Here is a 19,743-nt window from a genome sequence, read left to right as displayed (position 1 = left end):
ACAAATAATTCAAGATTACTGCTGGCATTCACAGAGCAGCTGCACACGGTGGACTGTCGGTACTGGGCTTGGGAAATGAGCACTGAGTAATGGGATCACATCATGATGCACATATGGGATGACGAGTAGTGGCTGCAGAACTTTTGGATGCACAAATCCACCTTTCTGGAACTGTGTGTGGAGCTCACCCCTGCCCTATGGCGCAAGGACACCACAACGAGAGCTGCCCTCACAGTGGAAAAGCGAGTAGCAATTGCTGTGTGAAGCTAGCAACTCCAGACTGCTACCGGTCAGTCACAAATAAGTTTGGAGTTGGGAAGGCCACCGTGGGGGTTGTGGTGATGCAAGTACGCAGGGCCATTAATCGCCTTCTGCTACAAAGGACCGTGACTCTGGGTAATGTGCAGGACATAATTGTTGGCTTTGAGGCTATAGGATTCCCTGAGGAGGAGCGACAGATGGAACACATATCCCCAATTTTGGCCCCCGGCCATCTTTTGATGAAGTACATCAACTGAAAGAGTTATTTCTTCATGGTCTTGCAGCCACGTGGTCTTTCACTGACATCAGCGTGAGGTGGTTAGGGAATGATGCACGATGCACGCACGTTTCAGAACACTGGTCTATATAGAAGGCTGTACACTGGAATTTTCTTTCCTGACCAGTAGATTCCAGTGGGGGATATGGAAATGCTCATAGTAATCCTGGGAGACCCTGCCTACTTATGACTCCTGTGTCTTATGAAGCCTTACACTGGGAACCTTGACAACAGCAAGGAGTGCTTCAACAACAGGCTCAGCAGGTGCTGAATGAGCACTGAATTGGTCGATTAAAAGGTGACTAGCCCTGGTTTTTTTGTCCGGTTGGACTTCGATAAGGAAAATATGCCAATGGTTGTCGTGACCTGCTGTGCTCTGCATAATATTTGTGAAGCAAAGGGGGAAAATGTTTCCCCAGGGATAGACCACTGAGGCTGATCGGGTGGCTGCTGATTTTGAGCAGCCAGATACAAGGGCAATTAGAGGGGCGCAGTGGAAGACTATTCGAATCAGAGAGGTTTTGAAGGAGTATTTTGACAATGAATCTCAGTAACATGTCTTTATGTGATACATTCAGCCAGGAAACGTTTACTTGCCATCTTGAATTATCCCATAGTGCTTGCTTTCTGAGTGTTAATTGTGCTATGTAAATATTCCTACCTCTAGCCACTGTGTTTCAATGTTAGCAATGACTGATGTGTGTATGTCACAAATAAAGATTCATTTTATTTCAAAGACTTAAGTTTAATAACAAGACAAAACACAAATTTTTGGTCAAAGTGGGGATGTGACAATGAGGATCAGTCTCGTGGTTAGGGCTCTCACAGCTGTGTGTACTCCAGCTTTCATTGGGAAACCAGTCCCTAGCTGTGGAGTGCATGGATAATGAGAGGAACCGGGAACACATGAGGAATGCAGAGAGGGAGTTTGGGGAGGGCCTGGTCCGGAGTTCTGTAGTAGCTGCAAGGAGAGTGGTGCACGGATGTGTTAAGATTGCAGGGTAATAAAGGACTTCATCATCTCTGTCTGGCCCTCCAGGAGCTTTATCATCCACTCCTGCCCCTGTGTCTTTTCCAGGATATCCAGTCTCAGTCTTTCATTAATTGTCTCCCTCCACTCTCGTTTCGCTATGTGCTTTATCTGTTGACTGCAGCACTTCGCAAAACATATCCTGCTTACTCCTCCTGGTTCGCCACCTTATCTGACGGAGGCACTCCGCTGGTGGGTCCTCAAGGGCAGAAGACAAAGAAACAATCAACAGAGACAGTTACCTCTTTCTCACTGTCCCTTGACTAGCACACAGGTCAGCGTGAGTCCCAAATATGATGAGTTTTGGGCGGGAGGATTGGCAAGGGAGAATGGGCAAGAAGGGATAAAAGGTGGTTTGCTAAAGCAGATACTACAAGCGGCTAGGGAAACTATTCTGAATATTGGTACCCTTTTCCATAGGCTAGGGTAATCAAACCTGGTATTTCACTCCTAAGGGTAACCCAGGATGCAAGGGTGAATCTCCTGCAAGAGTGTGGCTTCAGACCAGCTCCATACCCTGCTCACGTGTGGTGTGCTTTGATCTCTGCAGAAATAACTGCCTGGTGACATGGCAAAGTTTCCTACGGTAGGGGAAGAACTAAGGCAGCTCTTCCAAAGAACCTTCGGCAGAGCATTGCTGAGTACCTACAGGAAAGTTTCCTAGAGATCTCTATGGAGAAATCCCGGGACATACCTGTGTACATTAACAAACTTTTCCACCGTGGCCCCACTGCATAGATGGACAGTCTCTGTTGTTATTTTCTGTCCCTTATCCCTTCTCTACCATATAACAAAATACACGAGAGCTCAATCTCCTCTCACCATGCAGTATCAAAGCAAAATGAGTACTTTCCAGACTCCCCTCTCCTGAATCCTGTGTGCCAGAGCCAGAGTGTGGGGACTGGTTAGACCCCTCTGAAGTGAAAAAGAGGTCCTGACTTGCCACACCACCGGACGATCCTGCCACATGCTCCACGTCGTCTTCCAGCTCCACTTCGTCATCCACCTCTTCATCATTGGGGTTGAGTCCACTGGCCACTGCCTCCAGACCCCCCAAAATATCCACGGGGCTCTTGGCGGTCGAGTCACCGCTGAGGATGGCGTGCAGCCTCCCTTGCCTGCTGGTGTGCCTGCCCCAACTCCTTGATCTTAGCACGGCACTGCTGCATGTCCCTCTCGTGCCTCTTCTCCTTCATCCACTAGCAATCAGACCATAGGTATCAAAGTTCCAATAACTGGAACGAACCTGTGACTGCACAGCCTCTACTCCCCATAGACTCAGCAGATCCAATAGCTCCAGTGTGCTCCAAGTGGGAAAGCAGCGTTGGCTGCGGAAAACTGGCATGGTCAGTTGGGAAGATGCTGTGTGAACTGTGCACACAAGCAAACAGGAAGAGCTTTAAATGGGGGAGGGGTGCATACCTGTGTACCTTCTGGCCAGTGGAGTTCAAACTGCTGACCAGACCAGTCAAGATGGGCATTGTGGGACACCTCCTGGAGGTCAATTAGAGTGACATAACCAAGTGCAGTATCTACACTGATGCTGTGTTGCTTTAACTACATTGCAAAAATCTCTATGCCACTTGTCGAGGTGGTTTTATGATATCAGCATAGCAGAGGAGTTACATTGGCGGGAGGGGCTTTTCAGTGTGTACACCTCCACTGTTTTTGTCAACGAAAGCTGACTTTTGTTGACAAAACTGTGTAGGCCTAGGGAGGCTGCACTGTTTTAACTATACTGGTGTAACTGGCACAACTTGTATGTTTAGAAAAGGCTTTAGGATTTGCAGGATGGGTTCTTAAGACTACAATCGCCCACAGAGAATTGTCTTAATAATTGTATTTATATATGAGTTCCATGTACATATATGATGCTATAGAAATAGCAATGTTCATTCAGTATCTCTTTCAACATGGGGCCTGATTCTGATCTCTCACTATTGTAAATAAGTAGTGATTCCCACTGAACCCAATGGGCTTACAGTGCTTTGTAGGTGAGACCAGAATCAGGCACATGGCATTCGCCAGTATCATATACCAGTTGGGAATGAGGGATGGACATGTCCCATTCAGCCCAGAATAAATTCATGTGAATTTTCTGAGAACACAGAAAGGAGTAACAGCCCTTTAAAAATGTAATGCAATAACTGTAATGAATCATTATTTTATGTCATATGGTGAAATGAGGAAAAAATATTTACATATTCATGTGGATTTTCTAAATCAACAGCTTGGGTCAGGCTCCTGAGTCTTAAAAAGCCACAGTTCACTTTTTTCACACTATTATATGCAGCTCTGAAAGTCTATTATTTTAAAATTGTGCTATTTGATTTTAGAAATAATTAAGGAATCATTTTTTCTAGTTTCCAGAACTTCGGGATGTTGACTCAGCAAATTAGGCTGGCCTCTTTTAAAACTGCTGCTCCTGTACTCCATCTAGTGGAATACCGACTGTGCTTAACACATTATCTAGTAAATATATTGTGTCTTACACAGTGACGTACTCGACACACTGGTACAAAATATAGATAGTACATTACATCTTTGCACAGTATGCAAACTGAGCCCATTTATCTTAATGAAGAACAAGAAAACATGTAATATAATTCAGTGTGCTATAACCTGGTTTGGGAAACGGATTTGGGGAGGAGGGGCTGGAACTTTTGAGCGGTAAAGGTTATTAAACAAATAAAAACCCATCTCAAATCCCAGTAAATATAGGTCACAATCTATGTTCCTACACACCCATGTGTGTGAACAAACCAGTCTAATGGCTTTCTTTCAAACACGGGGGCCACCTAGCAACTGCCAAGGTCAATGGAAAGAATGGGATCAAGTTCAATGGGTACAAAACTGGGCTCACCATGCAGTTACTCACAATGATTGATTTCTAAGACGTGGTCTCCGCAAAACATTCCACTGGTTTAGCTAAGGGTATATTTCTAAATTGATTTAGTTAAACTGATGTAAACTTTTGCATAGACCCTTTTAATTCTAGCTTGTATCAATTTAGTTCAAGTCAACTCCTTGCTGACTTAAACTAGATCAGTAAAAGCCAGAGTTAAATCAAATTAAGCTTGTCTACACATCAGTTTAACTAGATCAATTTAGAAATATGTCTTTAGTTAAACAGATGTAACTTTTGTGTGGAGTCAGGGTAAAGCTAGTAAGTAGAGAAATGGAAACAAAGATATTAGGGAACTGTCAATTGCACATTTTCCTCTAGTAGGGGTGATCAATAAGTTAGGAGTTACAAATGTTTTAATAACCAAGTTCTGTTTTAAGGTACCCTCTAAAACCAGCTCATGCTTTTGCATGTGTACATGTATGTACACATGCTCTCTGCCTCTAAATCAATGGAAGCTTCTCAGGGCACAGATTGTCTACTCCATTTTGACCGTTATGGCATGGAGTTTCACTTATTCACACTTTCAGATGACATCAATCTCCACTGTTGAAAGACTGGAGTAGAAACCCCACTTGTCATGTAAAAGTCTGGAAATTATACTTGCTAGGTTACGTGAGAAAAGGAATGTACACAATTTTGGTACACAAACTCAATTAATTGCATTGCTTAGTGTATGAGATATGAAGAACTTTACGAAATAAAGCCCTACTACATCATGGATATTACTGCCACAAATAAGGTGCAAAAATCTTATGAAACACATAATGGTATAAAAAATCCAGAAGGCATTTTTCCCCTCTTTTTTTCTGGATGTCAACAATATTTCAAATAACTTTAATTTCCTCTGTTTAAAAAAAAAAAAAAAGAGTCTGATAAACTGTAGCTTTCTCACTGGAATGGAAAATTCCATTGCAGACATGACCACCAAAGAGAGAGAGAGAGAGAGAGAGAGAGAGAGAGAGTGTGTGTGTGTGTGTGTGTGGCTGCACAGCAAATGGAGAGTTCTCCAACTAGTCTGAAAAGGTACCTACCTAAATGATTCCCCCAAACACATTATGAATTGATTTATATTCTGCTGCTTTAACAGAAGAAATGGACCAGAAAGAAATAATACACATACTTGTTCAGTAGATATTTATATCTGGAATAAGACTTCTCTTGGGAAAATATATTTTTAAAAAACAGCAACATTTCAGGCATCCTGGCAACAGTTTGTTGGGGGAAATAATTATTTATAATAAAAACTCTCAAAATATTTTTTACCCAACAACTTGTAAGTTAATGACAAAACTTTGCAACTTCTATTCACGTTGGAATCAAGTTCAATAAATTCATCCAGTTTACCCCAAAAAAACTACTTTCCATCAAATATCATACTTAGTATGAGGAAACAATTTTTTTTTTTAAAGTGTACAGGTTATGTTGCAAGTAGTAGTGTATCCATGACAAGCATTTATATTACATGCTGCACAGTCTGGGGGGGGGGAGGGGGGCTAGGAGGGGAGCTTATAAGAAAGATGCACTCCCATGTTTGATAAGTTTTTTCTCTTGTATACAAATTTCATATATATATAGCCTGTATATGGCATACTAATAACCACAATTTATGTTTTTCATTTTCTCTACCAATGAAGTACAAAACACGGAATAAAAACTGTTTTCCCTCAGGTCTGCTACACTTTTGTTACCCAGATCGTGGAATGGAAAATTATGCTCAGAGACTGATTTGGTTTTCATGACTTCTCATTTTCCCCATAATCCAAAAACCTCTTTGTGATGACGCATCTGAAGCTTCATTCTAACTAATGGATTAATAGGCTGAAGCACACCATTTTAGTTTCAACCACAGATTTTTTTAAGGAAGTGGCAAACCATTTCAGCTAGTTGAGAAAATGAAAATTAGTCCCTGGGAGAGGATACAATCAATGGTGTGTTAATCTAACCCTCAGCTGTTAATGATTTGCACTAGGATTTCCCCTGACTCTGTGGGTTCTGCTGAAATATTGTTTTAGCAGTTTCTGTCAGATTTCCCTACCCTTTTCTTGCTGAAAAGGGACTGACTGAAGGGGAAAGCTCAGCAACAAATTTGTGCTCTCTTTCTTTTTAAATCCCAATTCTTTTACACCACCAAAAGGCAGATGGGGAGGACGACAGAATCTTCTCTTTTTCAGTCCTGTCCTGTTTAGTCTACCTAATGTCCGTAGCTCCTTTAACTGATAAAAAACAGTGCAAGCATTCATTATTAGAAACTGGCAATTAACACCTAAATTCTATGATTTGTAATTGCTTTGTGAATGTACTCTCAGAAAGCTAAAAGCCTTTCACAGTTCTTGCTTGAAAAGACAACTGTGAAAAGAGCTAAAGTGTTCCCAGATCTCACATAGTAGTATTAAAATAGTAGTGAGCCGGATAAGAATGTTAGTACAGTATGCTTATTCATTTCAGTGCCAGCACCAAGGACCAGATCCTGAAAAGTGCTGAGTGTCCTCAGTGATCATTCACTTCACCAAATTCTCCCATCCTTGCAAAATAATACGTGCATAGCATTCACAGAGCCAAATCTTGCAAAATGTTGAGTGCCACTATGAGGAAAGCACTCAGCACCTTACAAAATTGAGCTATATGCATACAATGCAATTTTTCTTAATAAATATTTTTGCAGGGATGGATGAATCTGGTGAATTTTAGTACTCTTAAAATAAAAATGAGACATAGTATCAAAACTGCTAACTTTCTTATACCATGGTACCAAAACTGCTAACCTCATTATACATCCTGAACTTCATCATAATCTGCCCTGGCCTTCCAGATAAGAAACATGGTTACTTGATTTGGTAAATTTCTGATGTGCCTCAATCTCTAGAAAACAACATTAATTCCAACTGAAAATATAGCATGATAAATAAGATCTGATTGAGGTTTCTCAGTTGTACAGTCATTTTCACAGCTCATCAATTACTGAAAGAATTTCTTGTTTATATAAAAACTGATACGCAAAACAGGTTGGATATAATTAGCATCTTCAAAAATAGTACACCTCTACCTCGATATAATGCTGTCCTCGGGAGCCAAAAAAATCATCCCGTGTTATAGGTGAAACTGCGTTATATCGAACTTGCTTTGATCCACGGGAGTGCGCAGCCCCTCCCCTGCCAACCCGCTCCCCTAGAGCACTGCTTTACCGCGTTATATCCGAATTTGTGTTATATCGGGGTAGAGGTGTAATATGAAATAACTAACCAAATAATTATCAATGAATTAAGCAAACTTCTTTTGAATATTTCTGATGTTGACAGTTCACATCTCTTATTTGTGTAGGCAGTGTTGGGAAAGAGCTAGCTGATATCTTCTATGTATCTGCTTAATTCTTTAAATGGCAACTTCTAAGGCTATTACTCCTGAAAACTGAAATAAACAACCACATGTAGTCCATACTTTCTGGGGATGGTTCCAAAACCATAGCCATAAATCTTGTCAAACTAACCAGATAGGGTTTTTTTATGAAACTACAAATTTGGTTTATAAAGCTAACAGTGTTGATAAAATATATTTAGATTTCTGTAAGGTATTTGACTTGGTACTGCACGGCATTTTGATTAAGTAATTAAAACAATACGACATCAACATGGCACACATTGAAGGGATTAAAAACTGTCTAACTGAATGTAACTGCCAACAGGGAATCTTCACTGAGCAGTTGTGTTTCTAGTGGGATCACCTAGAAAACAGTTCTTGGCCCTATGCTATTTAACATCTTTATCAACATGTGGGAAGAAAACATAAACCCATTACTAATTAAGTTTGCAGATGACACAAAAAAAGGGGAGTTATAAATAATGAAGAGAACAGGTCACCGATACAGAATGATCTGGACTGCTTGGCCCATGTGCTTCAATACAGCCAAATGTAACTCGTATGTCTAGGACAGCGGTTCTCAAACTGTGGGTCATGACCCCAAAGTGGGTCGTGACCCTGTTTTAATGGACTTGCCAGGGCTGGGGTAGACTTGCTGTGGCCCAGGGCTGAAGCCAAAGTCTGAGCCCCATTGCCCGGGGCCAAGTGTGGCTCAGACTTCAGCTTCAGCCCTGGACAGCAGGGCCAAGTTACAGGTCCCTCACCCAGGACTGAAGCTCTTGGACTTCAGCTTTGCGCCCCCCACATGGAGTGGGGCTCAGGTTTTGACCACCCACCACCTGGGGCAGTGAGGCTTCGGTCCCCTCTCCTGGGGGCATGTAGTAATTTTTGTTGTCAGAAGGGAGTCACAGTGCAATGAAGTTTGAGATTCTACATTCTAGGAACAAAGAATGTAGGCCATACTTGCAAGATGGAGAAACTACCGTGGGAAGAAATGACTAGAAAAGACTTGGGGTCATGGTGGATAATCAGCTGAATGCGAGTGCCCAGTGAGATACTGAAGCCAAAAGGGTTAATGCTGTCCTTGGATGTATAAATAGAGGAATATCAAGCAGGAGAAGAGGTTAAATCAACTCCGCACTTGACATTGATGTTAGCGGTGTTACTGAAACACTATATCCAGTTCTGGTGTCTACACCACAAGGATGTTGAAATATCAGAGGGTTCAGAGAAGACACGAGAGTGGTTCAAGAATTGAAAATATGCCACATAGAGAGAGACTGAAGGACTCAATCTATTTAGTTTATCAAAGAGAAGATAAGAGTGACTTGAGCACAGTCTACAAGTACCTACATAAGGAACAGAAATTAGATAATAGAGATAGTTTCAGTCTAGAAGACAAAAATATAACGAGGTGCAATGGCTGGAAGTTGAAGCTAGGCAAATTCAGACTAGAACTAAGGTGCACATTTTTAACCATGAGGGTAATCAATCATAGGAAACAACTTGAATATGGATACTGTAAATTCTCCAACACTGGAAATTTTTAATTCAAGATTGGATGTTTTTCTAAAAGATATGGTCTAGTTCAATCACGGCTATTGAATTTAAAGCAGGAATTAATAAAAGGAAGTCCTATGGCCTGAGTTATGTAAGAGGTCAGATTAGACTATCACAGTGGTCTCCTCTGGCCTTAAAATCCTATGAAAAACTCACTGGAGTTAAACAAAAGACTCCCATTGATTTCAATGGTCACTGGATCAGGTCCATGTTGAGAAATCTATCACCTATCCTTATTACTTCAACATAAGTTTCTTTTTAAAAAGACCCATGGAAACAAGAGATGTATTTTTTTGCTCTTGTCTGAGAGCTAACAGAAGAAAACAGATTTAAATATACATTGTATTGTAACACAAGAAGCAGTCTACCTAACCAAAGTCACAGCTTCTTCAATATCTGGAGCCCCACAGATTTCAAGATGGAGTTGGATTTGGTTAATATCCTTTAAATATTAAATTTACATTTAATTTTTTACATTTAATTTACATTTACATGTTACATTTCAGAAATAAATTTACATCTTCTTAATGTAAAATCAATTTTTGGCAAAGCTGCATCTACCTCTTGACTAATTCATTTGGGTTAACTACAACCTTTTAATATTTATAAGGTAATTCTTCCCCTTCCCTCCAAATGAGGAATGAATCAAGCCAATACAATAATCACACTTACTCTGGAAGTCGAGACAGGACTCCTGCAGAGAGAGAAGTTATGCTATCATTGATCAGTCCTGGTGCCTGATGCCTCCAAACCCAACTGACAACAAACTCCAACAGCATCAAGACAATGAAAAGCGGCGTAGCCTGAAAAGGGATTTGAGGAGAAGAGCAGTTACAACACAAACTGAATTCTGCATAAATTTCTGAACACTATAGCAAGCAGGATACTCAGAATAGCATCATATGTTAGAAGATACCACAATGACATTTTAGAATGGTCCTCCCCAAGCCTTTTCTTTTATTTATTATTTGCATTATTGTTGTGTCTAGAGGACATAATGGGCTAAGGTGTGAAAAATCTTAACTATACTCATGGCAACAACGGATATGAACAATATAATTATTTTTTTACCTGGGAAAAGTTAAATAAATACATATTGATTTCATTTGTAAACAAATTTGAGTTGATTATTGCATGTCATCATGTACATATAAACACTTGATATACATTGTCACAAATTTTCCAGGTGGTCTCATTCTGGATGGCATTTCCATATAGGACATGATTTCTCATTTATGAATGGAGGCAGGAGGATAGTGCTGACTTTGGCTACAGGAACTTTTCCATACATTGTTTTGTACAGCCAAAATCCTTTTCCAGCCATATCAGCAGCATCTTCAGATTACAAGTGAATGAATGGGCATTTTATATACTGTGATTCACTGGGGGAAAAATAATGACCTCGAGACACCAAATGCTGAAGAACTAAAAATTTACATTGATTTTAACTTGAATTTTAAGATAAACGTATGGTTATGCTTGCTTATGTTTGTGCAGTCACTGTTTGAGTTCAAGGGTATGAAAAAATCAGAGCTGGTACCATCAGCTATTTCGGCCCAAGTTAAAAGACTTAATCCTGCAAACATATAATGGAACACAATATTTGCTACTGTTAAGGCAGTGTTTAATTCACAGCGCCTTTTATTTATGTTTATATTGAATTCAATTTGCTTTATATTCTCCCCTCATTTCCAGTTTTCAATGCATAGCAGATTTTTGTACTGCTGAACAAAATATATATATCCATTACTGATGCTGTCAGGAAGGAAACAGGAGGTTTGCACAGCTGGGGAAGGGACATTTGAGGCTTTTGGCACTGGGAAGGCACAAGAGGCAGGCAGGGATTGTGGGATAAGCACAATAGATGGGTGTCTCTGCCCAAAGGATCTGGTGTCGAATAGATAACAAGACAGACCTTTACACTTCCCCCATTAGGATACAGAATTAACCGTCAACCAAGATGAACGTAAGTGGCTTAAACCACTCAGAAATATTGTTTCCTGATGTGGGAAGTCTCAAGAAGGCAACGCAACACTTGGTCCCAGTTTTAATATTATCTTCCCAAATTTGAGGGAAGGATGAATTTTGTGACAAATTCCACAGTAGTGGAAAATACAGGTCTCGACCATGACCTGAGTTGTTGCAATGAAGTTTTTAAAGCACTATGCCCAGCAATGAGTGTTTGCAGGACTGGACTCTAAATTATTATGTGAAACCTTTTGGAAGGAATGGAGACCCAATGACTTAAAGCCAACAGAATGCCTCAAAGGTCTCCTTCCTGGAACAAACTAAACAGGCATATACAATATTGATAATTTGGGACCAATAAGCCATAAATACATAAATATAAATATTTTTGGTTTGAAATACAACAATCCTAGACAGTTCTCAATAAAACCATATTCCCTTTTTTTTCATTACCTGCTTCAATACTAAATAGGAAACATGATTTTTTTCTGAGATATGACTGAAAATACAGCATTTTGTTAGAAAAATAGCTACATCAAACATTTCCCGTCCTCTCAACCAAAGCTCAATGACAAGTTTAAAAAATGAGTTTGTAGACAGTAGGGAGAATAATTGGCTCATTAAAGGCCCAGTCCTTGTAAGGGATCATTGACCTCATACTGGGAGCCAGATCTGGGCCTTCATACTATAACATGGGATTATGGAGCAGCAAGCACAGCACTGCAAATTGCATAGACCCAGAAAAGGACACCAGTTTGGGGCCCTTTAAGGATGAAGAGAGAATGGTGAATAGGAAACATATGGTTATGTTGTGCATGGCTATTTGCTTTACCTGCCAACAACTATGCTGCTTAAAATATTTGACTTTTGTACACTCTCGTCACTACTGCAACTCCTTTACAACCACTGCTTTTAGAATCTATTTCCCATTGTGTGGTTGTGTCACACGCAGCCATCTGACAGTGTTGGTTGTCAAACAGGGAGTGCTATGTCAGACAGGCAGAGGGGGCACCATTCATATTGTCTTACCCACTTGCCAATCAGCTTGCCAGTGAAACAGTTCTCATGTATGATTTGAGTGTCTGAATCCAAGTCAACTGCTGTTCCTCTCCCACAAACCTTGTTGTTGTCAAAAAGCAATTCGAGGAGATCAACTAATCTAGGTTTCAAACTCTAGAAGTGCTTTCCTCCCCCTCCATTTCCAATTCCCATATTTTTGCCCACCACACCACCAGAAATAGTTTAAGTGGGTTTGGGATGGTGTTTGGGATTGATAAGAACTCCATTTAGCCTTAATCTGTAGCCTGAACAGCCCACTCTCAGCAGTGAGGAAGAAGCTATCTTTGTTGAGTGAGCACTTAAATCATCAATTTCTGAAGATTGTAAAGTGTCATTTTAAAAAAGTGTCTACTCCTTCTGGATGCAAAATAATATTCTCAATATGAACCGAAAGTAAACTGACGCAATACTATTTTCACTGTGCAAACTCTTGTGATATTATTGAGAGAGTCTCACCGTATTTGGTGTTTTTTTAGTCTCAGCTCTTGTAAGTTTATTACATGAAAAACCCAGCTTTCAATGAAAATGAAATACAAGTTTCTAGCTCTCATGGTAGAGCAGAAAACCCTGAAAACATGAACTGAGTGCACTCAACAGACACACAAACCAGAACGCAAATAAAAAGAAAGCCACTTTTCAAAAAAAAAAAAAAAAAAAAAAAAACTCTCATGGTTTTTCAAGCCAATTTCATGATTTAGGAGAGGGGATGGGGGGGGCGAGTCATGGTTTTTGAACACTTGAGACTAGCAATACTATGTATTCCGGAGACCGGACACAGACATTCAGTGTCTCTGCTGCTGCTCATACATTTTCAAAGTAGCAGAAGTAGAGTGAAAGTGCTGCTGCCTGCTGTGAAAGCTATGAGCAGAAGCAGAGTCAAGCTTTAGAACTGCCCATTTGTGGAATCAGGGGAGGACCCAAGAAATAGAGTCTGGGAAGAAGGGTTGAGTAACAGAGTCTACCCCATCTTTTTACACCCACATTAGACAGGAAGCTTCACAGAGGGAGAGAGAAACCACCACTCCATATTGCAACATCCCAGATACTCTGAAATGAGGGAAGAAAGGTACCTTTTCCTTCTGGTAATTAAGGAGAAGAGGGATTTCCAAATTCAGCTAGCTACAAATTGATATGGAAAAATGGACCCCTGAGTATGGTCAAGGGCCAGCGTCCAAAATGGAATCCAAACACCCTTTCTTTCGCCTGAAGTTTTGGTGAGAAACAGGGGCTGGCTTCTCCACAAGGCACTGCTTTAGAATCCCGCTATAGCCAGAGGCTGATATTAAAGGTAAGGGTGCTAATAGGTTTAGGTTTCATGTTCTAAAAGGAACCCAGCACTCAGTTTTGCAGTTCTCCCTCTCTACTCATAAATAGCAGCAGTAGCACCGGAGATACTCAAGTGATTTAGAAGGCACTGCCAACTGGATGAGTCCCTCCCCCAGAAACACATAAGTTGGTCTGATACATTTTCCAAGTCCTTGCATATAGCTTGCTTATATTCATTTTGCACTCACTCCCCCAAAAATCCATTCGCTTAATCGCTTGCTGTCTCATCCACCTGTTATATTGTCCTTTAAATTGTAAGCTCTTTGAGGAAAGGCCTTGTCATTATTATGCCCAGCATAGAAACTTTTGCCAGTATTGGTTGCAGGGTGTAATTTTTTTGCAAAAATACTGGCAAAAGCCCTAGTTTAGCTACAGTTCTAACATCATCAAAATGCTTTTGCCAGTATAGTTATTTTGCCAGCATAAACTGTGTCTATATTAAGAGGATTTACTGGTAGAGCTATATGGGTAAACTTTTTCTAGGGTATTCATGGCCTACATATTTGTAATGTCTTGCACAATAAGGCCCCATTCAAATTGAGGCTCCTGGGTGCTCCTGCATTACAGATAACAATAATAAAATAATAAAGAATCTATCCCTAGCATCTGATACAGCAAGTCTTTTGACTGGTTCTAGGGGTGGAGCAGAACATCTGAAAATTAACCAAAGCTGGGGTGTGCATGGCACAAAGTCTGAGCTGACTCTCCCAAAACTTCTTTTTCTCCTTCATTTTAACTATCTTCATTATTTTAAATTGGTAATAGTCATGTTCTTTCTTCTTTGTCCCAGTCAGGTGGCAAGCTCTTCAGGGCAGAGAGATCTATCTGCATATTCTGGGAAGCAGGGTACAGTACTATCTCGAGTTCCTTAAGGGAAAATAATATCTGTTCCCCCTTTATTAAAGCTATCCATTTCAATTCTTCACCCATTATATCCAGCAGATTGTCAACCCTTGTGATGTTATCACCAGTTTCACAATATTTGAGGTTTCTCTTAAAACCTCAGCTGCTAGTACAGAGAAATAGAATGGAAATCTCAGCTTTCATTTACAATAAAAGTTCCTAGTCCCCATGGTTGCAGAAAGCTTGAAAACAGGAAGCTAGTGCACCCTAAAGGCTCAGAAACTAAAAGGCAAATAAAAAGGCAGCATTTTAAAACATCATGATTTTTATGGCAAACTCAATGGGGAAAGGGAGGTAGACTCCTTTTTGACAGCTTGAGGTTGGTAATACTGAGGTGCAGGTGAAATCTGGGCAGAGAGGGACAAGCAGAGAAAAGAGTGAAGGGCTGTAAAGGTCAGCTGGTGTGTGAGAGGCAGACACAGGCAAAAGAACATAGAGAGAGGGACATGGAAGGAGAGGCAGGAGGCCCAGAGACAGGCATGGGGGTGCAAAGGGCACAGAGATGGGGGAGGTGAGGCCAGGAAGGTGGTACAAGGGGCAGAGAGGGGGCAGGTAAAGCCAGGCATGGGGCACAGAGCCAGGGGCAGGCAGAGGTGCAAGGGGCACAGAGAGAAGGGCAGGCAGAGGGGTGCAAGGGGCAGAGAGGGGGTAGGCAGCGGGTGCAAGGGGCACAGAGCCAGAGGCAGGCAGAGGTGCAAGGGGCACAGAGAGAAGGGCAGGTGGTAGGCAGCGGGTGCAAGGGGCACAGAGCCAGGGGCAGGCATGGGGGTGCAAAGGGCACAGAGGCAGAGGAGTGAAGGGCAGGCAGGGAGACGACAGGCAGAGCGAAATCTCCTGTCCCTAGCCCAGCTCCCCGCCATGCTCTCACCTTATTCACATAATCGGGCACCTCCTCGAGGCTGGCGAAGGAGCTTTCATTGGGCTGCAGGACATAGAACATCGCGCGGACCTGCTGGGACACCGAGAGGCCTCCCTGCGGAGCTGCGAGGCCGTCCATGGCTCCGGCTGCCTCCCTAGCGATAGGGAGGGGAGAAAATCCCAGGGCGAAAGTCCGTCTGCGGGGAAGAGGCGGAAACCAACCCGCTAAGCAGGTGAATACCGCAGCCCGCTCCCATCCCCCTCTGCTTGAGCCCGAGCCTGCAGTTCCCTCATCCCTCCCCTTTCCTTCAGGCCAGCACACAGCCGGCGGCCTGCCCGGGGGAGCACGCAGGACACGTTCCCCCAGGGCTCGGATATAAAAAAGAAGAGATAAGGCAAAGTTTAGTTTCTCCGATTTCTCCTTCCGCTTGGATTTGTTGTTTATTTTAGCCCCGTCACCCCCCCCCCTTCTTTTAATGACAAGCCTTTAATTGCTCAGTTGAGTGTTTAGCTGCAGCTTTTTCTGTTGTTACAAGTTTGCGGCACATTTTATAGCTCCAGCTACACTAAGCCACTTCCCTTCCTCTGGCTTCTGGATATCAGAGCTAGCTCAACACAACATGGCTTACTAAATGAGCCTCCGGGCCCATTCGTTTCTCAAAAAGTCATTGACAGTACAGGTCCAGTTCCCCCATGTCTACATTTTTGAGCTTTCCACTACTTTTAAAGAAAAAAAAATCACACTATTTTGCAGGGGGTTGTCTTCCTCATCATCATCATTTTCCCCGTCCACAGTATCCTCAGGCATGGCTGAGATTATCCCCTCCTCGGAATCCATGGTCAGAGGTGGGGTAGTGGTGGCGGCCCCCCTTAGAATTGCATGCAGCTCAGCGTAGAAGCAGCATGTCTGTGGCTCTGCCCCGGACCTTCCATTTGCTTCTTTGGTTTTCTGGTAGGCTTGTCTGAGCTCCTTAACTTTCACATGGCACTGTAGTGAGTCCCTATTGTGACCTTTCTCCATCATGCCCTTGGAGATTTTTTCAAATGTTTTGGCATTTCGTCTTTTGGAACCTAGTTCTGCTAGCACGGAATCCTCTCCCCATATAGCGATCAGATCCAGTACCTCCCGTACGGTCCATGCTGGTGCTCTTTTTCGATTCTTGGACTACATGGTTACCTGTGCTGATGAGCTCTGCGTGGTCACCTGTGTTCTTCACACTGGGCAAACAGGAAATGAAATTCAAAAGTTTGCGGGGCTTTTCCTGTCTACCTGGCCAGTGTATCCAAGTTCAGATTGCTGTCCAGAGCGGTCACCATGGTGCAATGTAGGATAGCTCCCGGAGGCCAATAGCGTTGAATTGCAGCTACACTAACCCTAATTCGAAATGGCAATGTCGATTTCGGCGCTACTCCCCTCGTCGGGGAGGAGTACAGAAATCGATTTTAAGAGCCCTTTATGTCAAAGTAAAGGGCTTCATTGTGTGGACGGGTGCAGGGTTAATTCCATTTAACACTGCTAAATTCAACCTAAACTCATAGTGTAGACCAGGCCTTAAACAGCCTAACATTGCTACATGTTTGCCAGGTCTCAGACATGGCTGATAAGACCATGTACCATGCCTATGTGTCTCCAGAAGTGAGGTTACAAGTAGGTGTCAGAGACAGAAGCTCCATTTTCTGTCTTTGCTATTCTTTCCCTGCCCTTTTGTGTGTTTATCTTGGTTGTCTTCAAGAAAGTAGGATCAGACTTTAGCAATAGCAGCTGCAACCCATCTCAATTAACTTCTTCTCTTTTCCCCAAAAAGCACAGTTAATACCACCTTTAATAGCATCTAAGAGACTGTCAGACAGGGATTTTTTCCACCATAACAACTCTCTGCTGTTAAAGGGAAAGGGAATAAATGATATGGTTAAATTTAAAGGCTTAATATTTTACATTTCAAATATTTTAACCATTTTTCCTTTCTTTTTTGTATCTTTAATAAAAGATTTATACGTTTTTCAGTGGTGGCTTTTGCCATCGAACTAAGCAGACTGTACGTGAAACACCAAACCATGTTTAACTGTTTGGTGTTGTACAGTGATAGGGTCACCTTTTGATTCTCTGGGCTTATTTATTATTCCATTCAATTTAATGTAACAGTGGTTTGCTATCAGTCCACCAGGTAGCTTGTGAAACAAGCTGAAAAATTCAGGTTTTGTGCTCCCAAAATGGATTTTTTTCAGAATTTTTCTCCACAAAAAGATTTGAATATTTGACTTTTTGTCCTGATTCAGAACAGTTTTGTTTTTTTTTTCAAAAATTCATATTTTTTCATAGGAGGGAAATTTCATTTTTCATCCAGTTCTATTAAAAGTTTTAGAAGAGGATACTTTATATGCTCAGTGTTGTGTTTCAGCATCTCATTTGATATGTTGTCTGGGCCACATGATTTCCTGGATTTGAGTTTCCCTAGGCTTTTCTTCAGTTTAATTTACTAGGAATGCCAAGATTAGAGGTGTTGTACTCTGTAACTATATTTTTGTGAGTATTGTATAGCACATGCTAGCACATTCTTCAAGATAAAAGAAGCTATCTGGCACATCAAAGTAATTTACATTATGAAATAGTTAGAGAAGATGGACACAACTAATTAACTGATGATTATGACAATTTATGTTGTTATAACCAAAACAATATGTTTCACAAATTGGTATCCACATGGTTATGTTACTCATATGTAGAATTCTGTATTCAGATAGACTCTAATTCAACAAAATATTTAAAGACATACTTAACTATAATACAATCTTATGCACTTTGCTGAATAGGGATGGACTACTGAATTGGGACATTTTTAAAACTAGACAGAGCAAAGCACTTGAAAATTTACTGAACAGAACAATCCTGGAAAGTTAGGGGGATGGTTTAGATACCCTCTGGGTCTTTTCCACCTTTGAACATAAGAACGGCCATACTGGGTCAGACCAACAGTCCTTCTAGCCCAGTATCCTGTCTTCCAGCAATGGCCAATGCCAGATGGTTCAAAGGGAATGAACAGAACAGGGCAATCATGAAGGGATCCATCCCCTGTTGTCCAGTCCCAGCACTGAGCAGTCAGGACACACAGAGCATGTGGTTTTAGGTTTATTAGGAGGGGGGATGGGCTGCACCCAAACCAGAACAGAACAAGATTTCTGGCATGTAAAAATAAAAAGGTTGTAGAGGAGTTTTTAAACTAAAGCTGGGGAAAGATGACAGGTGTGAGGGAGCACACAGTTCAGACAGAGACATCCCATAATGCGGGACTCTATTAATGGGGATTCTCTATAACCTAGTAAAAATGAGAGTATAGACGTTGGTAAGGTACAGGTAGGAACTGAAGAGAAACAGTCAAATGAAAAAAGAGTCCCACTCAATTATATCACATGAAGTCAGACAACTAAATATTGACAGATTTTATAAGTGCTTGTATACAAATGCTAGAAGTCTAAATACTAAGATGGGTGAACTAGAGTGCCTGGTATTAAATGAGGATATTGATATAATAGGCTCCTCAGAAACTTGGTGGAATGATGATAATCAATGGGACACTGTAATACCAGGGCACAAGATATATAGAAATGAAAGAAAAGATCATGCTGGGGGAGTGGCACTGTATGTGAAAGAAAGCATAGAGTCAAATATAGTAAAAATCTTAAATGAATCAAACTGTACCATAGAATCTCTATGGATAGAAATTCCATGCTTGAATAATAAAATAATATCACTAGGAATATACTACCGGCCACCTGACCAGGATGGTGGTGGTGTCTGTGAACTGCTCTGGGAGATTAAAGAGGCTATAAAAATAGAAAACTCAGTAATAATGGGGGATCTATCCCCATATTGACTGGGTACATGTCACCTTAGGATGGGATGCAGAAATCAAGTTTCTAGACACCTTTAGTTTAATGACTGCTTTTTAGAGCACTTAGTCTGGAACCCACAAGTGGAAAGGCAATTATTGATGTAGTCTTAAGTGGAGCACAGGATCTGGTCCAAGAGGTGAATATAGCTGAACTGCTCGGTAATAGTGACTGTAATATAATTAAATTTAACATCCTTGTGAGGGGGAGGGGGAATATCAAAGAAGCCTACCACAGTAGCATTTAACATGAGAAGAGGGAACTACACAAAAATGAGGAACCTAGTTAAACAGAAAATAAAAGGAACAGTTACAAGAATGAAATGTCTGCATGCTTCACGGAAACTTTTTA

General features: G+C 41.4%; 1 protein-coding gene across 2 annotated transcripts in view; it reads right to left on the bottom strand.

Moving 5' to 3' along the window:
- Nucleotides 1-15,866, bottom strand: part of AGMO (alkylglycerol monooxygenase) — a 268,148-nt gene extending 252,282 nt beyond the window's left edge. Inside the window, exons 1-2 of one of the 2 annotated variants that reach the window (XM_054020288.1) lie at nt 15,515-15,866; nt 10,063-10,193 (exon numbers count right to left, since the gene is read on the bottom strand). In XM_054020288.1, the coding sequence (XP_053876263.1) occupies nt 10,063-10,193; nt 15,515-15,643 (260 nt within the window). In that variant the 5' untranslated portion in view covers nt 15,644-15,866. The remainder of the gene's footprint in view (nt 1-10,062; nt 10,194-15,514) is intronic. The other variant, XM_054020289.1, reaches the window with a different exon arrangement.
- Between the last annotated feature and the right edge of the window lie 3,877 nt (nt 15,867-19,743).

The sequence above is a fragment of the Malaclemys terrapin genome, chromosome 2 (genome assembly GCF_027887155.1).
Source record: "Malaclemys terrapin pileata isolate rMalTer1 chromosome 2, rMalTer1.hap1, whole genome shotgun sequence".
In the NCBI taxonomy this organism is placed as follows: domain Eukaryota; kingdom Metazoa; phylum Chordata; order Testudines; family Emydidae; genus Malaclemys; species Malaclemys terrapin.
The sequence above is the reverse complement of the archived record's forward strand: the minus strand, read 5'-3'. Positions and strand labels throughout refer to the sequence as shown.